General features: G+C 41.1%; 2 protein-coding genes across 2 annotated transcripts in view; one reads left to right on the top strand and one right to left on the bottom strand.

The window, feature by feature from the left end:
- Slc25a21 (solute carrier family 25 member 21) overlaps positions 1-4,514 on the top strand; it is a 466,934-nt gene extending 462,420 nt beyond the window's left edge. The window contains exons 9-10 of the mRNA XM_051195877.1: positions 824-876; positions 4,370-4,514. Of these exons, the coding sequence (XP_051051834.1) occupies positions 824-876; positions 4,370-4,431 (115 nt within the window). The 3' untranslated portion in view covers positions 4,432-4,514. The remainder of the gene's footprint in view (positions 1-823; positions 877-4,369) is intronic.
- A 4,102-nt stretch (positions 4,515-8,616) lies between these two features.
- Pax9 (paired box 9) lies at positions 8,617-22,934 on the bottom strand. The gene is made up of 4 exons (XM_051195876.1): positions 22,698-22,934; positions 21,354-21,980; positions 18,503-18,645; positions 8,617-9,025 (listed from the first exon to the last, which is right to left on the bottom strand). The coding sequence occupies exons 1-4, from the start codon at positions 22,699-22,701 to the stop codon at positions 8,771-8,773; spliced, it is 1,029 nt and encodes a 342-aa protein (XP_051051833.1). The 5' UTR covers positions 22,702-22,934; the 3' UTR covers positions 8,617-8,770.
- Positions 22,935-23,673: the final 739 nt, after the last annotated feature.

Raw genomic sequence — 23,673 nt, 5'->3', positions numbered from 1 at the left:
GTCTGTCTGTTTCGATGAGAGCCAGTGGACCTCCTTAGGCTGGGCTTGTATCTAAGGAGGTCTGTGGAATATATGACAAGTTTTGCAAGGCCACACAGTATTAAGACGGTGGCACAGTGTCTTCCCACCACTGTGACCATGCAGAGAAGCCCGGCTATACAATACAACAAATGTTCACCTGAGAATGCCCAGATAAACTCTTTGCCTGTCACTGCGCATGGTGCTATTGTATGCTATATGTCTTATTGGCATGCGGACAGAAAACTTGTCTTCTGCCTGGAAAAGCTAATCAAAATAGTGTTTGTGTTCACCTAAAAGATCTAATAGGAGCAATCTGAAAATCTGCATTTTTGCCTTTTTTTAAAGTATTTGACTTTTTCTGATCTGTTTTTCTAAGTTTGAGCTTCTTCTGTCGCCTTTCCAGCAATATTCTCAAGTAAACAAGTGACACTTCATTATTTCGACCTAAATTGCTTCGTATTTCCTAACGTGAAGCCTGAACTTTAAGTCTTTTAAATTCAATTACAAATGTCATTTTTGCCCATATACATGGCTGCCTTGAAAGCAAGAACTATCTCACTGATGAAAGGCATGTTTCTGATTGGACAGGACCAATACAGTCTATAATAAAGAATTGATTATCTCCTTTTCTTCATCTAATTAGCTGCAGCAAATACCTAGGCAGATACTGTCGGGTTGGGGGTGGGGGTCACTTCAAGTAGTTTCTTTGCAAATGGTGAAGGAGCCGCTCAGTGAAGCTAGGGTCTAACTACCTGTTTCCAGAATAACGATGTTGCTCCCCTTTCTATCTCTTCTGTTACAGGATCTTAGCCTTATACAAAGGCCTGCTTCCCAAAGTCATGAGACTTGGACCAGGTAAGATGGTCTCACCATTTCTGTCCTCCCATTTATTGTCCTGTACCTCTTGCTTTGTTACCTGTGTACATCAGCAGCACCATAGACATTTGTCATCTCAGGAGAGTGAAAACTTGAGGATATAAAGTTATCAGTTCAAGAGACTAGAAGCACAATTTAGAGATGCTCTACCTTTGCTTACATATACGACTTATGCTTTTCTGGAGGCCAGTGAGCACTAACACATGTCAGTAGGAAGAGATCCACATCCACAGCCACTGAAGCCTGAGTGAGCTCCAAGGCATACACAGTGGCTTCAGGCTAAGTCAAGGATTTCATGGAGAAACCCATCTGCTGACTTGCTCCCCTGAGCATTGAGAGTTCCCTGAACTTCATTATTTCATTCCCAGTCACTCCTATGGCATGAAGCACTTGTCCCAGCCTCAATCATTTTGGTAGTGAAGACTCCTGGCTTGGGGACAGGAGACCACAAAAAAAAAAAAAAAAAGAAAGAAAAAGAAAAAGAAAGAAAGAAAGAAAGAAAGAAAGAAAGAAAGAAAGAAAGAAACCAACATTCTCACAGGGAGAGTCAGCTGCCTCTATGTAAATAGATAAGAAAAGAGCTGCTGAAGACTTCAACTGCCTGGGCAAATAGCCCTGGATTACAAGCCGCCCTATGATTAAGTATGAACATATGTTCTAGACCACACAGACATTTTTTTAAAACCAGATCTCATGCCCCTCCTTAGACATCCTGGTAGTCTTCTATGGAACATTCTCTCCTCTCTTTGCCATTTCTCCTGTATTCACACAAGTATGTTTATATTCGAATCCTAATCCGGAAAACTGGCCCGCCCCCCCCACACACACACCTTAGGTAAAGAACAGCAAGCTGGAGAACAGTTCATACTTTGGTGTATTTAAAAAGCATTCTACCTTTCCTCATCTATTACCCCAACCTCTGTGGGCACTTAAGCATGGACTTTCTTCATATTTGAGATCTAGACCCGTCTCCTGTCAATCACTGGCCCATGAGTCAAAACCAAGTAAGGAATAAAAAAGTCGGCAATGTTGTACATCACCATACTTTTCCTTCACCAAATACTAAAGACCTGATAGTAGACATAATACTACTGAAAAATCATAGGTCCAGCCCTAACCAGCTTCACCAAATACTAGAGACCCAAGTGTAGACCTAGCACTAATAAAATCACAGGTCCAGCCCTAACCAGCTGTCTCAAAGAGCGGTGATGAAAAGAGGCACTGGGGAGAATATAGCTAGCGTGGTAATTGCCTGGAACCTTGAACCAAAACTCTTATATAATCTTGTCCGAAGTTCTGCTAAAGACTTCCAAATGTTTGCTTAGGTTTTTAAATGGTTCTGCATGAGGTATCCTAAGGTGTGCTGGGGTTAAATGCAATGAAAAGGGTTGTGTTACTGTCCAGCCTAAACCAAACTGTGAAGAACCAATCCTCTATGGGAACACCTGGCCTCTCCTGCATTTCAAATGTGTGAGTCCTAGAACATCAAAGGGAGGACTTAAGAGGAGAAAGGCAGGGTTTTTTGAGCTAAGGCCAATCATATTTAAGGGAGAAAAGAAAGGGAGATACCATAAAAGAAAATGGGGGCCAGAGAGATGGCTCAGTGGGTAAAGATGCTTCCTGGGTTCCATTCCCCAGGGCCTGCACGGTACAAGGAGAGGAGACATGCCTACAAGTTGTCATCTGACCACGACCCTCACCCTGGCATGTAGGAAGACACACATATGGGGAGGGGCGGGAGATCTAAAATAAAATTCACAAATTAAACTTAAGATACATAGAGTGTGGGGCTGGGGGTAGCTCAGTGGTAGAACATAGAGCTAGCATTCACTAAGCCCTGACCTTTGATCCCCAGCATCATACTTAAGGAAGGCAGGGATAAAGGGGAAGGGAGGGGACTGGAGAGAGTGGAAGGAGGGAAGAGAGGACAAAGGAAAGCAGGCAGGCAAGCAGGGGTACAGACCTTCTATTCTTCATCCAAGAGAAGCATCTCACCTTGGTTTTATCAATGCTTTAGCAGCTCCGTGTGGCTAACAATGAGGTGTGTCCACAAAAGAGTCAAGCCTTTGATTTCTACTCTAGATCTCACCAGGCTGGAAACTAAAAACTAGTCTCTCTCTCTCTCTCTCTCTCTCTCTCTCTCTCTCTCTCTCTCTCTCTCTCTCTCTCTCTCTGTGTGTGTGTGTGTGTGTGTGTGTGGTGTGTGTGTGTGTATGTTGTGCACATGCTTTACATTGTGAACAGTTAGTCAAAGCAAATGCAGTGATTACACACACACACACGCACGCGCACACACACACAAACAACTCTCTGTAATGCTTCTTGTTTGTTTGTTCATTTGTTTGTATTTTTAGAATTCCAGGAGAATTTTACCAGCTGAAAGGAGTTTAATAGAGTATCTCCATGGGTTAAAAATGAAAATTACAGGCAGATAATTATCTTTGGTTTATGGTTACACAAACATGTGCAGCCTGTTGAATTTTTTTTAAAAAAAATCATATGGCAGTGTGTGCAAAATAGCTAAGATCCAAATCAAATTCCTTTTCTTTCCAAGAGAAGTCAACCTTCCACCCATGTATCCGAGCCTGTTCTAAGTCATGCTCTGAGTATTTGTCCACATTTGGGCTTTGTAACTTTTTTTTCACATAGCCCATTCTAAGTTACAGAACACATCCTATTTGCTACATCAAGCCATGTTATGCCCACTCCTCCTGCCCCCATTGTGCAGGTGTCCAGCATCCTCTGAGCCTATTTTTCTGAATCACATTCCTTTGGTGTCTTTGACAGCAAAACACTTCACAACCAGTTACACAGCATTCCCATCAAAGAAAAAGGGTGGTTCCAAGCCACCCAACTCTGCCTCCAAATCTCCAAGTTCAAATCTGTATATATCTGAGGTAGACATGTGGAATGATGCTTAGCTCCCAACTTCCTTTTGTTTGTTTGTTTTTTAAACTGAGTTTTAAAATATTCAGAAAGTAACTTCCAGACAGCACAATCCACTTGAAAAGCCAGACTTGTCTGTCAAAGCGTCTTGAGAATTCTTTCTTAACTAAGACAATGCCAATTATGTCTGAAAAAGAAAAAAATCTATTGCCTAGATGTGAAGAATCTGAAAGTTTTTGTTCGCAGAAAAGTCACATGCCTTTACATGACTAAATATGTCTTTATTTATTTACTTTTTTAAAGCTGAAAGTGCCTGAAAAAGAATCTGATGAGAAATGATGAAAGTTGCAGAAACTCATAGGGGGAAAATGTATTTGGAGACACAAATGGTCTTGATTTTTACCCTGAGAATTTTCCACAATTGTTGTTTTCTGTGGGTGCATCAGAGCTCCAGAACTGACAGTTCCAAAAGCCCCGATCTAATAAGGCCTCCCTCCCAAGCCCTGGTTGCATGGGGTGGAGGTGGGGAGCCGTGTCAGTGCCTGTCCACAGAACCGTGGTGAGATGCAGCTCTCTTCTCTCCTAGGTGGCGCGGTGATGTTGCTGGTGTATGAACACACCTATGCGTGGCTGCAGAAAACCTGGTGATGAACTGAGAAGTGTTTTCCCCTTGGCATAACAGATGTAATCTGCAGTCCCATGAAGAGAAGACAGTCAGCTAAGCTAGACAGACAGTGAGAACGGAGGACAGCTTATTCTGATGTTTTAAAATGTTTCAGACAACTGGACATGGCACTTTGGACCATACACATAGCACTGTAAGAAGAAAGGTGGTAACACGGAGCAGTGGAGGATGTAAGTTAGGCAGAGACAGGGCAGAGGTCAGATACAGTTCATAAAAGCTTGGCAATCTGTGGACTCACACTGCATCACAATAAAACTCACTTAATAATTTTTCTGAGAAGTGTACAAATACTTAAATTCTTGAAAATAAATTGTTCTGTGGCTAATTCCCTGAGAATTATTCAAAGAAAGACTGAGTTACAAGCCAAACTTTAAATGCTTTTTTTTAAATAAGTAATTGCTTTTTCATAAATCAGAAAGGAAAAAAATTAAATACACCAAAATAATCTTTTAAGAATGTTTAATTTTGTGAGTGCTGTGCTAAAATGTGAGTCTGCTGGTTTTCTTTAGTAATAGTTAAGGACTATTTTCCTAAATCTATTTTATATTTCATGTGGTGGTTTAAGTGGTTTTCAATCATGCTATTTGAAGTCTTTTATTACAAATAGAATACATAATAGTATATTAAACTGATTTCCTTTACATAATTCATTTTGAAGACAAGTTTTATTACTAAGATACTTTTATATTAAGTCACAAATTGGATGCACTCCTTGAGCCCCTCTCTGTTGCCTGCATTTGCCTTCAGACACCTTTCCCTGAGCCCTTACCTATTCAGTTCTTTAAAAGGATGTAGCCAAATGAAACTGTTCTCCAGATTCTTGGGATTAGGTGACATCTTTAAGTATAACATCAACTGTCTAGAATATTAAAATGTCTATAATAAGGAGAAAATCTTTCAAAATAAAAATACATTCTTAGCATTTCCAAGCATTCAACCACTAACACGCACTCAAAAAAAAAAAAAAAAAAAAAAAAAAAGAGCAGACAGACAGAAAAGAAAAGACAGACAGAAAGGAAGGAAGAAAGAAACCAAAAAAAGAAAGAAAGGAAGGAAGGAAGGAAGGAAGAAAGGAAGGAAGGAAGGAAGGAAGGAAGGAAGAAAAAAAAGCTAGCTTTTTTTATCTTGATATAACCAAAGCTCCTTTGTAAGTCTGCATCCTCTAATGAGACCACTCCGGTAGCTAAAGTCAGTAAAAAATGTCAACATGTTTTAGATGGCACCTTCTCTTCCCTATTACTGTGGGGTATTTCTGCTATGGGGAATTCTCGCAAAACATTTTGAAAATAAACAGTAAAAATGACATGGTAATTATTTGTATTTATTAATTTAGAGCATTTGAAGTATAAAAATAAAAGGCTTTTGCCATACTGTATATACATACATAGCCTTCTCTTGTACATCTTTTCCAACATGCTTTCTTTTTTTATTTGTATTTCAGCCCAATATTCAATTTGTGAGTCATTAAACACAGAAAGCCGGGAGCAGGATGTGTTTGTGTCGTGTGATTGCTTTCTGCCCTTGAAGATAATACACACTGGCATCCTGTGAGAGAGGGCTGAAGGCACAGCACAGGGAGCAAAGGGAACTGTGAAGAATGCCTGTGCCAGTGAGAAGTCTTTATCCTGTGAGCTGAGCATTAGCTTTGACCAACAGCCACAGGGTTAAAGATCAAGCAGTCCTGGCTCCACTGTTCTCCTGTTCATAGTTTTTAAAGTGGCTTCAAATCATAAGTGGCCATGAATAACCAACTCTACTCAGGCTTTCTGTTGTCTTAAAAATTGCTCCATGTAGATTTACTGCTATTAATGAAAGACCTGGGATGAGAAGTGAAAGTGGAAAAGAAAACTTTGACACCATTAATATTAATTTCTTAAAGTACAAAAAAAGAAAAAATATAAATAACAATAAGATTTCTTAATTTAGATAAGGAAAATAACATTATTAGTTGTGTTTCCATACAAATAATTGATATCTTTCAACACCCCTAATAACAACCTAAAAACATTAGATAAAGAATAATTCTGTACCTTAAGTCAATTTTTCTGGATGGCAGGCAAGTTCCTCTATTGCATGCTTTGCAAGTCTCCACCAAAATATTGGATTAGATCTTTGTGCCATTCAGTTATAGTCTATCTTCTCACCACACTGGAAACTCCAGACGTCAACGGGGAGTTTTACAAGATCAAAGGAATACTATGGCCCTGAGAGTTCATTGGCTCCTTCTGCTTTTCTTCTCCTGAAGTTATAATCCTGTTTGTAGCAATGAATGTCGGTTGCTTTACAAAGAAATGCAGTATGAAGCTCTCTATAAGACATCTGCTGTTTGAAAAAAAGCAGTTCCTTGAACATAATTCTGTGTCAAAAATCTGCTTACGGTTTATATCCTAGGGAATCAAAAACTAGCTGATCTAGCCGTCTGAGCTTTAGAAGAGGCAACGAAACCTGCATAGCTGGACTGGATTGCTCTGTCAGCTGTACATAACACAAATTCAAAGAAGTCAAATCTGCCAACAAACCGGCATCTTTAACATCCAAATCTAGGGAGGTACCTGTTCAGTTATTGAATGGAATTAATGCCAAGATACCCAACAGTACAGTAATATCTCAATAGATGAACTTTGCCAATGTTCTTTTAACCCTATAGGTTACTTTTAACCCTATTTTTACCAAGCAAGGAGAACCTCCTAAGCAGAAGGAATATAAATTGTAGAACCTTGCCCAAGAAAATGAATTATTCAAAAATAAAGATATATAGTCACAGGGTCACACACACATATGCATATCCCCTAAACTCTATTTGTAACATTAAAGTGAAAATCAAGTCGGTGTAGAAAGGTTTAGCAGTTAATCTCTGTTCTGTAATTCTGCAAATCAATAGAGGGAATTTGCTAAAACTTAAATAGCATTTGTATTTCTAATACCAACACCAATTGACCTACATGTGAAACAAGCCTTGGTACACAATGTAAACCTCACAGAAAGCCATTGTTACATTCATTAGAGCAGAATTCTCCATTTCCTTTTAAGTTACAAGATGATTTGGGGCTGAGATTGCTAAACACACAGGTAAGCCAACAGTAACAGTACAATTTCATTTCACAGTGGTTTTTTTCATCGTGTAAAGTTCATTTTAAGTGTCTCTGCAAAAAGAAAGAAAGGAAGGAAGGAAGGAAGGAAGAAAGAAAGAAAGAAAAGAAGGAAGGAAGGAAGGAAGAAAGAAAGAAAAATTCACATTAGACTTGTGTCTAGGTGACTTCCCTCAAAGCCTTGTGGTACAGGTACGTTACAGCCACTTGCTCACCTGTGCCCTATGCTTGCCATGTGTTTGTTTAACTGGGATACAAATAGGAAAGTGGCTTGTTTTGTCTGTGTTTTGAGTCCTCTGCTGTAGAAAGAAAGTATCCTTTTTGTGAGATGCTGAAGCCTTCACTGCACACACACAATTTGGGAGCAAGTCCAGGTCCAAATCCAAGTGAGTGCCCCACAACCAAATAAAGAAAAATACACTGCCATAAAGTCACCTATGCAAAAAAAAAAAAAAAAAAAAAAAAAAAAAAAAAAACAAAAAAAGCAAAAAACAAAAAAAGCAAAACAAGGTGGTGGTGTTGGAGAAGGAGGGATATCCTATAGATTGAAGACACAAATGCACCATCCACAGTCCATATTTACAAGCTAATAGAAATATAAACATTATTGTATTAAGAACCAAGTCAAAACACCAAAAGGAGAAAATTTCTGATATCGCTTAGGTTCTATATATTTTTTCAACAAAATACATCATCTCTTAAAAAATAAGCAAAAGATCACACAAGTCAGTTACTGATTGGTTTCCTAATGGTGAATTAAGGCTTATCTGGTCACATTATTTGATTAAAGGGTATCTTTTCCTTTATTGATTTTTGCAAAATATCAACAATTGCACATTTCAAAAGTTCAGGTTGATTTAGAATAAATATACATGTGTGGTTTTACCAAAGATAGGTCTTCAAAGTCCTATAAGCCCTTTGAGGGGTATAGGTTTCTTCACTATGTTAAAACAGTGTGCGGGCAACACAAATGTCTCATTCAATCTTTAGAGTTGCTTTTGTTTTTAAATCCTAAAGTTATGCCAGATTTTCTGGGGAAAAAAAAAAGAAGTTACAAGAAATAATTAAGTGTCATCAGCACAAAGATTATGAATCCATAAAACCAGCTCTTGAGGCAGGAAGGCTGGACCACTGGACAGGTGGGGTGTGAAGAGGTGGGGGGATGTGCTGAGAGAGGAGACCAAAGTGAAGCTGCTGGAAAGGAAAGTTCCCATCAGAGTGCTGAAGCTGTGACGGAATGGCTACCTTCTCTGGCTGCCTGCATTCCCTTGAAAGCCAGCGATGCGGGAATGTCACAGTTGTGGGGGGACAGTGGGGTGCTGCCGGCATGTTGCCACCCATGCCCAGCCACATAACCAGAAGGAGCGGCACTGTAGGTCATGTAGGGTGACACTTGAGCTGGAGTCGGGTAAGGAGCCATGCTGGATGCTGATACAAAACTGCTCACAGCTGGGAGACCATTTGGTGCCTGAGAGGACAGAAGAAACAAAAGAAAATCACATTGCAGTATTCAACATCTCTCCAGTTCTTAGATGCAAAACAGAAATTCGGAGTGAGTTCACAGTACAGTGGTTCTACTTCAGGGCTGTCTTTTTTTTTTTTTTTTTTTTTTTTTTTTTCCCCTAGACTTCCTTTTAACCTTACTTTGACCTAAAAGTATCCAGTCTTGCTACTTAAACAAACACAGTGCTGAAAAGCAAGATACTGTTCTTTATACAAACGTTTTTTGAGGAAGCTACAGCCAGAAAATTCAGTTCTCACTTTTGTGATTTGAAAGTATATGAAGGTGAGGCAGGGTGAGAAAGAGTCAACTATGATTAACCGGCTCTCCAAGGCCTTTGCCAACCTTCCTGGAACTTGGGTTTTGTTGAGCTCTTTTGTTGAAGCACTGTGACAGGCCTGTTTCATGTAGCTTTCATTTCCAGGAGAGAAGGGCACAAGGTGTGTGGTGTTATGTTAGAAACTCAAAATGAGCAAACCTTCTGTTAAATAAAACATGGGCCATATTTTAAGAAATCATGTTGAATATGACACTTAGACAAAGGACAAGTTTGGGTCTTTCCCAGTAAGGGTTTTTTTGCTGTTGGTTTTCCTATTGTAGTTTGGTTTGGAGTTTGTTTTCTTAATGAAGTTTGGGGATATATTTTTTTCATAATTTTATCAGAAAGGAAATTTTCTCCACAAATACGAGGGAATATGTGTAGCTTTGAAATGGAAATTTTGCCTTTACAGTTTAGTGTTTTGTTTGTTTGTTTTGTTTTGTTTTGTTCTTTAAAGCCATATGGGCAAATCCCTTTAAATGAATTTAATGTGAAATCTTTGTTTGCAAACAAAATGGAATGGCTTTGGCAGGCAAGCTTGCCTAGAAACCAGGCTTTCTTGGCATTCAATAAATCATTGTTGGTATCGTTACTATTAACAACACCAAAACACCCTGATTTCTAATCCCTCTCTGGCTTGAGTATTCTCCACCCTTCAAGTAGTTCATTTTTTTCCTCCCAGTTTCTACTCTGTTTAAAGATAAAGACTAAATCTTGTTTCCTGGAAATGACACGACTGGACTAACATGTCAACATGTTTCCTAGTGAAAAAGTAATGTAAATACCAGAATTGTATAAGAAAACATGATTTAATCCCTAGAGCTCAGTAAATCAGACACATATTAGATGCTTTGTCCAATTAAGTTAGAACAGAAACGGTGTTTTTCTTTTGTCTGCTCAAATTGAGCCCAGGACCTTGTACACACCCAACATGCCATCCACCAAGAAGTTGTATCCCTTCTCATTTAGTTCCAGAAAGTGTTTTCCGAATTAACTCATTTGATCATCATTTTTACTTCCATGTCTATGAGAATATAACGGTGAAGTCTAAAAGTCTATACTCTGAGTGTAAAAGGAATATCTACACATACATATATGGATGCACATTAGCATTACCCATAGAGTTCTGATAAAACCTTCTTAAATCTTTAGTCTATAAGGACACATATATTCTTCTTTTTGCCATTGTATATTCTTTTAAAAATGGAAGACAAAAGAAAAGAAAGACCTTTGAATACCTATGTCCCAGGCACCTAGAAATATCCAACTTAATTTTATAATATTATAAGGATTAATAAACAATAGCTCAGCCACGCAGTGGTAATGCACACCTTGAATCCCAGCACTCAGGAGGCAGAGGCAGGAGAATCTCTGTGAGTTCAAGGCCAGCCTGGTCTACAGATCAAAATCCTGTCTCAAAAAACAAAAAACAAGAAACAATAGCTCATTTTAAACTGTTCAGCCTATCACAATTACAAGATAATATATGTTATAATGTAATGTTCAATTGGAATTTAAGTTTTATTGTTTTGGGGTTTGGGTCTTTGTTTGTTGTTTGGGGTTTTTTGTTTTTATTTGTTTGTTTTGGGGAAGTTTGGGTTTTGTTTTTGTTTGTTTTTTTTTTTTGAGACATGGTCTCACTATGTATCTCTAATTGTCCTAGAACTCACTATGTAGACCAGGTTTGCCTCAAACCCACAGTGATCCACCTGCCTCTATCTCCCAAATACTGAGATTAAAGGAATGGACCACTATACTCACCTTTTGGTTTTGTTTTTAAACAGGGTCTCACTATGTACTCAGGCTGGCCTTGAACTCATGTCCTTCTTGTCTTAGCCTTCTGACCAGAGATCACAAATATACACTACTATACCCATATGAAATTAAAATATATATCAAAGGGCCTCCCAAATGATGTCCTTTTAAGTAAAGCTCAGAACAATTATCAAAGGAATAACTTCATATTGTTGTTCAATAAAACTGAAATTCTTTCTTTTTATTTATTTATTGGGAGGATGGTTTTGAGATTGGGCTTCTCTGTGTAACAGTTTTGGCCATCTTGGAACTCACTTTGTAGAACAGGCTGACCTTGAACTCACAGAGATCTGCCTGCCTCTGCCTCCTGAGTGCTGGGTTTAAAGGCATGCACCATCACTGCCTGGCCTATCTTTTTTTACACACAAAGCCACTTAGAAAGTTTGGAAATGGCCTCACATTTTAAGACCATCGCTCCTGCCTGATACTACAGGGTCTTCTGTAGTCTGTTGTGGTGTTTTTTCTAGACAGTCACAAGGAGGTGAAATGTAACCTCAAACTACAGAACCAGTAAAAGATTCTTCCTAGAACTCAATTCTCTTCATTAGATTTTTTTTCTCTTCTGAGAAAAACAAAACAAACAAACAAAAACTTATGTCCCCTTTTTAAAGAATAACTAATTATGTCTCAGAAGAATTTACTTTAGAGTTCTTGGGTAATGAAAATCTACATAGCCATTAAATTACAGGAGAAGATGGGGAATAGTCTAGCGTTACAGAGATTATTGCTTTAATTGTTTTTTTACTATTTTATTTTCCCCTAGATGATGTGTTAAATTAGTTTGGAATGTAATCATTTCAGTAGAATTATGGAATGGTGTCCACATCTGTGTTTTGCCACTGACTACCACTAATTAGTATTTAATACTACTAATACCAATGTGAACACAGAAAAAATAGAGTAAGAATATTAAGGGTTGGCAGTGTAGCTCAATGGTGGAATGCATTCTTAGATTAGCATGCATACAACCCTGGGTTTGATCTCCAACACAAGAAAAAAATGTTAAAAATTAGTTCTAAAATAACAGAAAACTTGACTATTCATTTTCTAAGTGCCCAATGTCAAAAGATTTAATATGCATGGCAAAATACTGTTCTATCTGGGAAAAAATACGTGTTGTTGAATTCTATTTTCCATCATGGCCAAATGTTCCCTACCTGTGCCTTTGGTGGGGTGCTGAGGGTGTCATTCACTAAGTACACCCTCGTTCTCGATGCAGTATAAGCTATTCTGCTGTATCTGAAATCAGCTTACATGCACCCACTTATTACCCCACCCCTTAAATATGACCCAGAAAGACTATATCTGATTCTCACCTCAGATAATGCTCCCTTCATGGGGAGGCAAAGCACTGAGCTGTAACCTTACTTTCATGTACCTTATTTATTTCATAACTATTCATTTGTCAAATATAACATATCCTATTAATTTTTCCATATCTACCCAACTTCTCATACCTAAAGTACCAAACTTGCTTGTTATCATCTGTGGTAATACTGAGTATTTCAAGGTTCTCAACACGCTGTGGTATTTCCTGGTTGTCAGTTTGGTAGTGTGATCCCCTCTGTGTTGCAGAAACACCCAAGAGGAAGCAAGAGGTTGGGAGAGGTAGCTTCATCTTGTACAAAGGGAGGCAACTGGTCACTTAAAGGGGGAGAAATGGCAGAAATCCTCAGCCTTAGCGTAGTAACTCTCAGTTTATCCCCATGTTTATGACTTGACCAGGACAAGCAGGGAGTTGTGTCCTGCTGTTCAAAATCAGAGTCGTGGGCAAGACTGAGCAAGAAAAAATAAAAGTGCTTCAGAACACCCTTGCCCCAGCCACCCTCACTGCCCATTCAGTCCAGCGACTCAATAAATATCAATCTTCTCACTATTAATTTTGAAACATGACATTAGGAAACATAATAAATCTCTGCTGGGTAAAGTGGCCATTATTTATGACGAAACACTTAAAGGGTAAAATTTTCCACAGCAAAGGAAAACAACCACAGGTAGCACTGGTTTGTTTATGCTCTTCAGTAAAGAAGTAAACTTCAACACCCCAAATCTGCTTAATGTTCTCAGTGAAGGGCATGCAATTAATCTGAAAAGCTAATTAGGCCGAGTAGAGACTACCAAATGTGCACCATAAATATAGTAGGAGCAAACATGTTAAATTACACTATTGGATTGTAAATATGACTTATTAATCAACCAATATACAGAATCCCGAGGGAAAAGTAAACAAATTTTCCAAATGAAACCCTGCAATAGCAATGTAATAGCAATCCTATCCTTGAAAATGACTTTGCCTAAATATTTCATAAATAAGACTTCAATCCTTCAGCCCCCTTATCACAAAGATCTTCCAATAAAGCTTATTGAATTATTTTCCCTGAAAGAACGCTGGACCTTTCCTCCTCACAACCAGCTACCTTCTACTTAATTGTTGAAATGAGATTTACTGATACAAAGAAAAACAAGTCAATTGCACGCTCTAAAAGGAGTTAGTTATCTTTGTTGATTTGTCTCAGGGGTGGGGGATGCAGCTTTTATCTCATGAACACTAGAAGACATCTTCTAGAGGGATACTGGTGGTGTAATATAGTTTGAGTCAGGTGGTCTCATGGCTGTGTTGGCAGGCTGATGGAGGACAGTGACCTGCATTAATTACCTTGTATCCTCACAAAATGGGACATATCAGGCGTTTCATAAACGACTCACTGAATGAAGACTTGTGAACACAAAAGATACGATTCTTCTGTTGTAAGAACAAAACAAAGAGCTAGTCCCCTCCCCACTTTATAACAGAACAAGTATTTACTTCAAGCAAGCCAAATGAGTAAAGCTGTTGGCAAGAGTAAATAAAAGTTCCAACCAGCCATTTCACTATATGATTTATGGTTGTTCCTTGTATTCCTCCCCCTCTAAGAAAATGGAAATGCATTGGTATCCAAACACTTGTGACCATGAAAAAGAAAGAAGAAGAAGAAGGAAAAAAAAAAAAAAAACCCTGGTATGACAACTGTCTGCAAATTACAAGTTAAAGACTATTTTTCAAATTCTGAGAATTGTCTACTCAACAGTTTCTCTCTTGAAGAAAATGCAAATAACAGTTTAGTGCCAGGTTCTCTGTTCACGATCTGTCAGTCAGCCACTCCTCCAGTCCACTTGGCCTTTCCTTTCTAATAACATGAGTTCACCCTGGCTTCTCGATAAAATATATTTGGCCATAAAAGCAATTGTGCCTCACATATATTTACAATATCAGTTTCATAGGCAAAAAACAGATTTACATCTGAAAATAAGCAGGTTATTTTTGAGAAATTATTTCTCTGAGATTATCTGTTTAACTACTGTTCCTCCCTTCTTTATTATATAACAACTTAGTAAAACAAAGTTGGTAAAATGAAATGACGGTCATAAACGTGGCTCAACATTCATTCAAGAGAATTACTTTTACTCACCCCACTGCAGGTCCAAATGTCTCTAGGTAATGGGAAGCTAGTATGGTATTTAACCTTCTCTAAATCTTGTGTTTCTAAGATGTTATCAAAATTGATATAGCTTTACACTGGTTAACTTTATTTTGCATTCTATTGTCATACAGCAATACTTATATGTATTTATCAGGTACAGTGTGATGCTTCAATACATGTACACATTGCACAAAGATCAAGTCACTTAGCACGTCAATCACCTCAGATAACATAAGACAATAGAAAAACATCCAGAATCCTTTCATCTAGTGACCTGCATTTTACAGTCTCTTAAGTTCCCTTTTGTTGCTATTTCACATGACACATTTTACTGATATATAATTATTATTAAGTTTGTTTAAAAATACTATTGTTTGAAGGTTAATCAAATTAGATCATGTATGTCATAAATATGATGAATTTCAAAAACTACTGGAATTTGCCTAAAATGTTTTTCTCTGTAAAATTATAAATTGAACAAAAACTTAACTGTTTATCTACTGTGAAGAAAATTCAGTACAACTTCTTTTCTATCTTCATGAAAATATTATGGTCAGGAAAACAGGTTTTAAATCTTTTTTAATTTACTTGTTTTTTAACTATCAAACAAAGTTTTTAAAAATATTTCACTAGGAAATTGTACACAAGATGATTCAGTTTTATCTTTATTTAAAATAATGCACAAATGAATACTTTATGAGGATTTTAGATTAAGGCACATTTTTTTAACTCAGCTTTTTCCACAATTCATTTAATTCTGAACATTTTAGTGCAATTGTTTATAGACTATTCTCTATTTCTGACATCTCAATTGCTAAGGAATGTTATATTAAATTTATTGTCTCCATTAACATATTCAACCTCAAAATGAAGATACTGGGAACCTGTAAATCTATCATTCACATTACTCTAGAGTAGCAGGTAAGTGGTATGTTTGCTCTGAGAAAACATGCCTATCTAGAGAAAACTTTTCAAAAACTATCCATGTAATTTTGAACCCTGTAAATAAAATCAATTATTAATTTGCCAAATTCCATGTAAAAGGACAGTATAGCCTGACACCTATATTAATTTATTTCATTTTTTTTTTCACTTGATCACTTTAAGTCAAGATTTTGTGCCTTCACAGAAGAAAACCAAATAGAAAGAACAAGAAACTATTGTTTCCCTTCACAAATAGATGAGAGTAAGGATTTTCTGACCAATAGTAAGTGTGGTTGAAAAAAATCTAAGATAAATAAATATTCTATCCTAGTCAATAAAGACTTCTGAATGGGATTCCAATATGAATTACACAGCACAACGTTGATGTGTAAACTACACTTGGATATTCTAAACTAATTTTCAAACACAGTGAATAGGTATATGTATGACCGAAGTGTACATGCATTTCTAATTCCTGGGGATCAGGCATCTCTAAACTCTAGATCATGGTAGCCAATAGACTCAGTACTCAGTTGCCGGCTTATGTTCTGGGGTCATTTGACAGGTGTCTTCCAAGTAAACATGCTCTGAGCTGTGAGTCTGTTCTCTCAACCACCCTCTACCACCACCCCCAGTGCACCTAAAAGAAACTAGCATTTAAGAATAGCACAGTGTTAATTACAACTGCAAATGCCCAAATGTATTATAGGTAATTTTTTCAGCTTTCCTTTGTCAAGGACTTTACAGTTTTGTTGGCCAGAGGGGCAATGGGTACCTGAGTTAACCTTTTTATCGGAATATGCTGACAACACTTTGTAGGAGCAGTAGGGACTTGTAAAATTAAAGTTAGCTTTTGAATACTGCAAGAGAAATACACACACATGCAACTCCTATTCATATTAATTCTTATGAGCTTATGTGTAATTTTACATCAAGAAATCAGTGTCTAAAGTGAAGTGTTTACCTCCTTAACATGTCTTCAGCCTTCATCATAATGGGGTCCTCACTGGTTTAGGTTGTGCTTAGAAACTAGTTTTATGAGTATGTAGCATTTGAATTATCTACCTACATGGCAGTATGGAACAACATCTCAAATCAGAGCTTTTTAAATATTAATTTGATGGACATGTCCTTTGATTTGGGGGACTTGTTCTCTTAAGCATTATAACATTTAGAACAGCATTTAATTTGGCCACCCTTTCCTTAAATTACTTGCTTTTATAAAACGTAATTCAGTCATCTAAAGTTTTTTTGTAAATGATTTTTTACGGAAACAGCAAATTACTTGAAATGTTATTTATTTTAAATAAACTGTCAGTTTAGTTTTAAAGCATATTATTAATTAGCCATTTCTAAACAAGCTTCACTGACAGATACATCATTCAAGAGAGGGGGAAATGAAAGTAGCAATGAAGCTATGAAGGTTTTTGGATGAGGAAACTGTGAGGGGGGGAATGCTGGTTCATTGACTGCGAGTGGGAATTGGAGTTTATTCTAAACTAGACATCACAGTGTGATTCCCAAAAGCAACCAACAACAGACGGCACTGAGCCCCTGTTAAATGCTTTCTACTGTTCTTGACGCTTTGTGTACACTTCCTATTGTATGTCACAAATGCTTGCAGGAATGCTTACTATGGATTTTCTAAACAATGCATATTATGAATGTCACTTGTTTTTAAAAGTCAATCTCTAACTGCCATTTGGAACCACAGGGGATATTTAATGAATGTTTCCTAAGGGCCCTATCGATGTACTGACTCTTGACTTTGGGACTATCATTTCCTTATTTTGAAAATGAAGAAACTGGGGCTCTAAATGAGCCAACAGCTTGCTTCAGAAGCGGCGGTAGCAAAGCGCCAGGCGTCTAACCACTGTGCGCCACCGCCTCTCTGTGGGCTGATTGTTACAGGCATATCTTTGCGAAAGAACATGATGAATTTGCTTATGATACCTCATGGACATTCTGTACAGTGGAACCAGACTAAGAAAATCTCTTTCCTTGCTGTTTTTGGTGCTATTTGCCAGGGAATAGCTAGCTACTAATGCATCCTGACAACACTGGTGAGGGACTAGGAAATAGAGAAAATGATGGTTGGATGCCCCCCAATGGGTAAGGATAATAAGTTCCAATAAGTATATTAACTGATTTTGACAGGAAATAAAAAGCTTTAAGGCTTTAAGATAACACTAAGTACTTTGATGCTTCCAAAGTGGAGTCTACTCCGTAAATACCTTACTCTGCCTTAAGTCCGCATTTAAGTTTTAAACTCTTCATTCTAGTACATTGGCGTATTTGGATTCACGGTTTTGTATGGCGGCTGCTTAGTTCTTCTCAAGGGGGAAAAAAGAAAAGGAAAGGAAAAGGAAACGCGAGTGTTTTAAAATTTTCCTTCAAAGTGTAGAGGGAGGGCCGCGGGGAGGGAAAGGAAAATTAAACGGTCCACAGCCAGTCCGTATAATTTGAGGTTTTCTCACTAACCTCCCTTGGGAAATTATGATGTGACCTTTAATCGGGAAATGCTAACTTTATTACGTTTATCTGGCTGTACCTCTTCCATTATCGCCGGACAAGCTGGTCTCTGGAATCCCAGGCAGGAGAATTGTCTTTACACAGGGCCCCACAGCTGCCCACACGCCTTGCGACAGCAGCCGGCTAGTGGGGCGCTGCTCTGAACCCCAAGGCCTGGCCACTCTGAAGCCCGGCCTTGGGTTAACTAAGATCGGCTGGATGTGGTGGAAGGGCTGCGGGCCGCACGTGCAGCGGGATGCCACGCTTTTACTCAAACCCGCCCAGACTTAGTCAACCGGGACCCATCTCCTGGCATCAAGGAGTTTCTCTTCGTCGAGGCTCTGAAAGGCTCTGCGTCCTCCATCTCCCAATCCCCCGCACCAGGAGGCTCGCCTGGCCAAGCCCTCTCCTCACCTGGCCGTACTTGGCCTCCTGCTCCAAGGCCCCCTTCTCCAGTCCATTCACTGCGTGCGGGCCGGCGGCCGGGAAGTTGCTGCGGCCCAGGCTGCTCCACTCCTCCACCTTAGGGCTGTGGTAGGGGGAGCTGTCGCTCACTCCTAGGAAGGTGGAAGAGAGTTGTCAGGCTCAACCCGCGCGCCCCCTCCTGAGACTAGACCCAATCCCTAACCACAAAGCTCCTGGGCTAAGACCTTGAGTCAACTCCCATGCACTAGGCCTCCTACCAGCGCTGGGCCCTAGCTAGACTACACCGTTTTCAGCCTAAGGCCTGAAGAAGTTTTAATGGCCTGAAAATAGGCCTCTGAGTTAAGTTTCACCCACGCCTGGCCGAATTTTGTTTTGTTTTGTTTTTGAACCAGCCTTAGATTCCCTTTCTCCCTTCTTGATCTCTCGGGGAATGGAGTGAAAGAGACAAGAATTTTTCCAAATTGGGAAAAAAAAAATCTAAAGCTGTGAAGTTGGATATTTGTTCATCATCCCTGCCATTGGGGAGGGCTGAGGAGGGAGAGAGAAGTACTGGCCTAAGTGCCTTCCTCAGAGACAGGCTGAAAAATGCTCACTACACTGTGGGGATCTGATAGTTATGTCAATAAGACAGAACAAAGGACTGGCAAAGTCCTTTGCAAACAAATAACTAAATGATGCCCACAACACACATGCAAAATATACATGCAGAGATTTCCACGTTGTGTGTTTGTGGGACTTCCCCACATATTCTCTGCCTCTGCCTGCTAAGTGAAAAAGTCTATATGCATATTTTTAATTAAGTCTGATAATTTTAATTGTGTTAATGGTCAGCTATAAAAAGGTGTTTATAAGTATTAGGAAGAGAAGATGAAACAAAGCATTAAGAGGATGAAAGTAGAACTCAATGTTAAGAAAAGGAGTGAACCCATGTGTCTTTCTATTGTCAAAGGAGATACAAAAAAAATTTAGAGGAAGGTGATGATTGTTATAGTATCTACAGTTAAGCATATTGAAGAAAAGTATTTGAAGACTACATGCATCTATTTTGTTCTTTGGCCCTGTGTATAGTTTTGCAGTGCCATTTAACCTTGATTTTAAACATTTCGATCTGGTTCAGGTCCTTCAAAGAGTGGGGATTTGGGGAAGTTACCTTTTATAGGCACAAATTTGTCAGAAACCTGGTTGTCTAAAGGTGACATCTCAAATAAACAACAATATCATCAAGGAACTGTCACTCCCTCCCATAAGCCCATGCTTTCATATCTGACATTTGGTCTGATTGCAGGATTCCCCAGAGAAGAAACGTTTTCTTTTCAACTGTCAGCCTATTTTCATCATCCTCCACCCCAAACAAGTAGATTGTCTAGTTTGTTGGCTCATTTTTGCAGCAGGAAGCCATGGCTGGTTCGGGCCTGATGGCTTTTGCCTTCCCAGACAAAAGGCAGTCGGTGGGCACAAGCCTGAAGTTATCTTAAGAAACTGAGATCCCCCTGTGAGCCCCATTTCTGCTGATCTCACAGGTTCCCACGGACAGGGCCTTTCTTAAATGTCAGTGGGGTCAGTTTATCCTATAAATCAAGGGCAACGTCTCCACCTAAGGCTTCAACTAGTTCCAAATAACTCAGAACTTTACTCTTGTCATTTCCCAGTCAGAAAACAAGGAGATGCGAAATCATGCACTGTCTTAATTACTTTAAAAGGTCATTGTACCGATGTGGAGGAAACTCAAAAAGCAAGAACTGTTTACAGGAAATATTTTCCTCTTTCCTATTTAATTTTTCTCTGCCTTACACTGAAAAACTAGGCAATAAATTGAGCGAATAAAACATTTTAAATTTCTTTTACCTCTCCCTACACCAAGAAAGAAGCTAATGTCTTTTAGATTTTATTTTTAGCAGCACAATAAAAGAAAACAAATTCAAGCCTACAGAGGAAGCCGGATCATAGGATGCGGGCTGCCGGGGGAGAGGGGGAGATCTTTCCAAGCAGGCAGAAAAGACACCCAGTACAGCACAAGTCCGGGCTGAAAATCTGCGGAAAGGGGACTGGCATCCACTAGCATTTCCCAGTACCCGAGGACTCCAAGGAAAGCAAGAGCCTGGGGGTGGGAGATGGCTGAAAGGACAGCAGCGAATCATCAAGCAATTGTCACTGCGGGGTTAATAGTTAAAGTCTCTGAAGGGACGGGGAGGCAGAAGGAGGGAGGGAAGGGAAGGAGAGAGAGAGAGAGAGAGAGAGAGAGAGAGAGAGAGACTAGGAACCCGGACCTCCGTTTCCGAAGAAAATGAAGTGAAGCATAAGAACGAAACCAATTAGGTGACATTTGAACTTCCTGCCTGAGCAAATTTGGCCTGATTGCCAGAATCCGAGAATAATAATATAGTTTCCACAGAGTGCAGGACGCGTAGCTGCTGCATCTGATCCACGTGCAAGTTACCGGCAGCCGCATCTGCAGCTCGCAGACCCAAGCCCGCTAGGGCCTCCCCTACTGCTCCCCAAGTCGTCAGGCTGCGATCTCCAAGCAGGGTAGACCGGCTGAGGCCGCGAGTGCGCGAGGGGCGGGGGAGGGTGGAAAATGCGAACCATGTGTTGGGGATGGGGGGATGTTACGGGTCTGGTAGTTTGAGATGAGGCTGCAGACTGTGTGTGTGGCAAGGAAACGGAGGGGCAAGAGTTTCAAGTTAATGAGATCAGGACACCCCCTGGGAAGACTCCTTAGGTTTCCAAAAGAAAAGGCCACAGGTGGTGGGATGTGCACTGGGTAGAGGCCGAAGGTTCTGGAGTTCCCGACAGAGTGCAGGAACCCACTCTTCTCAGCACCCACCTCCGAGCCCCTTACCTTGGTCAGTGATGGAGCGGATGCCCAAGATGTCAGTGACAGAGTGAGAGGAGGGCCAGGTGCGTGGCATGGCCACAGAACCGGGGATGGCCGGCACCCCAGGTGGTGTAGGCACCTTAGCTGCCGCCGCGGCGATGGGACTGGGATACGAGTAGATGTGGTTGTAGGGCAGCGCGGGCTGTGGCGCAGGCTGGTGCTGCTTATACGAGTCGTAATGAGCCTGCTGGGCCAAGTTGCCGATCTTGTTGCGCAGAATCCGGCTGATGGAACTCACCGAGGGCACGTTGTACTTGTCGCACACCCCGTCCGCCAGCAGGCGGTCCCGGATCTCCCAAGCGAAGATGCCCGGGTCCCTCTGCTTGTAAGTCCGGATGTGTTTCACCACAGTGGGAGTGGTAACCCGAGGTTTACTGCCCCCGATGGCTCCGGGCAAAATCGAGCCGGTCTCGTTGTAGCGCGCCAGGATCTTGCTGACGCAGCCGTGTGAGACCCGTAGCTGGCGGCTGATGTCACAAGGTCGGATGCCCAGTTGGGCTAATTCCACGATGCGAAGCCGAATGGCGTTGGGCAGTGGCCTTCCGTTCACGAATACTCCTCCCAGCTGGTTCACCTCCCCGAAGGCTGGCTCTGCAAAAGGAGCATAGAGCGCGCAACAACGCGCACCCGCTGCTTGAGACAAACGCCTACCACTCGACCTCCACCAGCGGCCGGGGACAGAGTTATGACACCCTTCTGTTAGGACTGTGGCTGCCCCGAAACCAGAAGGTCCCGGCCTGGGCCAAACGGCCCCAAACAAGCTGCGGCCAGACCTCGTTCCTGCTTTGCGCGTTCCAGCAACAAACAAGTAGAAAGACCCAGGGCAGCTCCTGACACCCAAAACTCTCTGAAGCAGGCGGGGAAATCGGTCCTGACGTGCCAGCGCGCCCTGGTTGCCTGCTTCGCACCAAAACGGTCGGCCCCTGCTCCCCTCCACCGTCTTATCTCCTCCCCCCCCCCAGCGCATTTAGCTGGAGGGGGAAGCTGACCGGTTGTTTTGTTTTTGTTCTGTTTTGTTTGCATGTGTAAACACGTGTGCAACAAAACTTGGATTGACACTGGAGCTGTGGGACTCGTCCGTGCCTTGGCCCTCTCCTCTTAAAATCAGAAAACGGCATTAACTGCCACCCGGCAGCGGAGTTCCCACAGCACCTCTGTCGCTGCTGACCCCTGGCGTGTTCGTACAGCACTTGGGGACGCGGTCTGAGTCCATAGAGCCCGGTCGCGCGCCCCAGCTCCCTCCCTCTCGCCCTCGCCTGCTCACTCCCTCCCTCCTCGGTTCTGACAGCGTTCCCCGCCGCCACTCACCCATTGCTCCGAGCAGTACACCAACCCGGCCCCTGTTCCGCACACCCAGAAAGAAACTTTTCTCTCGCTCTCACTAGGCCGACCTGTCGCTGCTCCAAGACGCGGCTGCCTCAGCTTCTCCCCGGGAGGAGGCGACGAGAGTGCCAAAGGAAAGAGTAAAAGGAAGTCTGTGCCGAGCAGAAAGAGGCTTGAGTTCTGCATTTCAATCTAAGCAGCAACGTGGGCTGGGCTGAGCAGGGCCGGGCGGCTCAGTCTATCACTCACTGGTGACACACCCCAAAAGAGGTGGGCCCGAGGGAAATCTGCGTTGTAATTGGTGCAGCCGGTGAGTGACAACCTAGTTTGGGGAAACTCCTTCCGCTGTCTGTTTCAGGCCGGCTCCGCACCTGGGTGACTAAATACAATGAATATGAGTGTTTGACATCTTCTCTCCGGGGCGCCACAAACACAATGCAAAATCAAGCTGGTAAAAAAAATAAATGCTGAATAAGCTTTGGTCTCGGTTTGAAAGACTTCAAGCGTGTAGGGGCCTAGGACCCCGCTTGGGGGGGGGGGGAGAAATGGACTTCTCAGAATTGAAATTGGAGGGGTTAGGACTCTATAGTAGCAAGTGGGCGCCAACAGTTGAGGGAGCTCCGAGACGTGAGGATGACTGAGAATCTCCTGCAATACTGATCTTTGGGGACTGTCAGAAAGACTCTTATCTAACAAATTCTACCCCTTTCAGTCTACTCAGGATGAGGAGAGCTCAGAAGATAGACCCATCTGACAGAGAGCCCAGAGGTGGAGGAGGAGAAACTTGGGGTGTTAAGGACAAGGAGACCTGTATCCTGCAGTCAGAGGTTAAACTTCAGTCAAGCAGAATGCTGGCTGGGACCGCGTGCTGTGTGGGGAATTTTTAAACTCCAAACTAAAGAGAGCGCAGGACCTCCACCTGGAAGGAGGTCTGATGCCTGGATCACTGATGGCAGAGGCC

The sequence above is a fragment of the Phodopus roborovskii genome, unplaced genomic scaffold, assembly GCF_943737965.1.
Source record: "Phodopus roborovskii unplaced genomic scaffold, PHOROB, whole genome shotgun sequence".
NCBI lineage: Eukaryota > Metazoa > Chordata > Mammalia > Rodentia > Cricetidae > Phodopus > Phodopus roborovskii.
The sequence above is the reverse complement of the archived record's forward strand: the minus strand, read 5'-3'. Positions and strand labels throughout refer to the sequence as shown.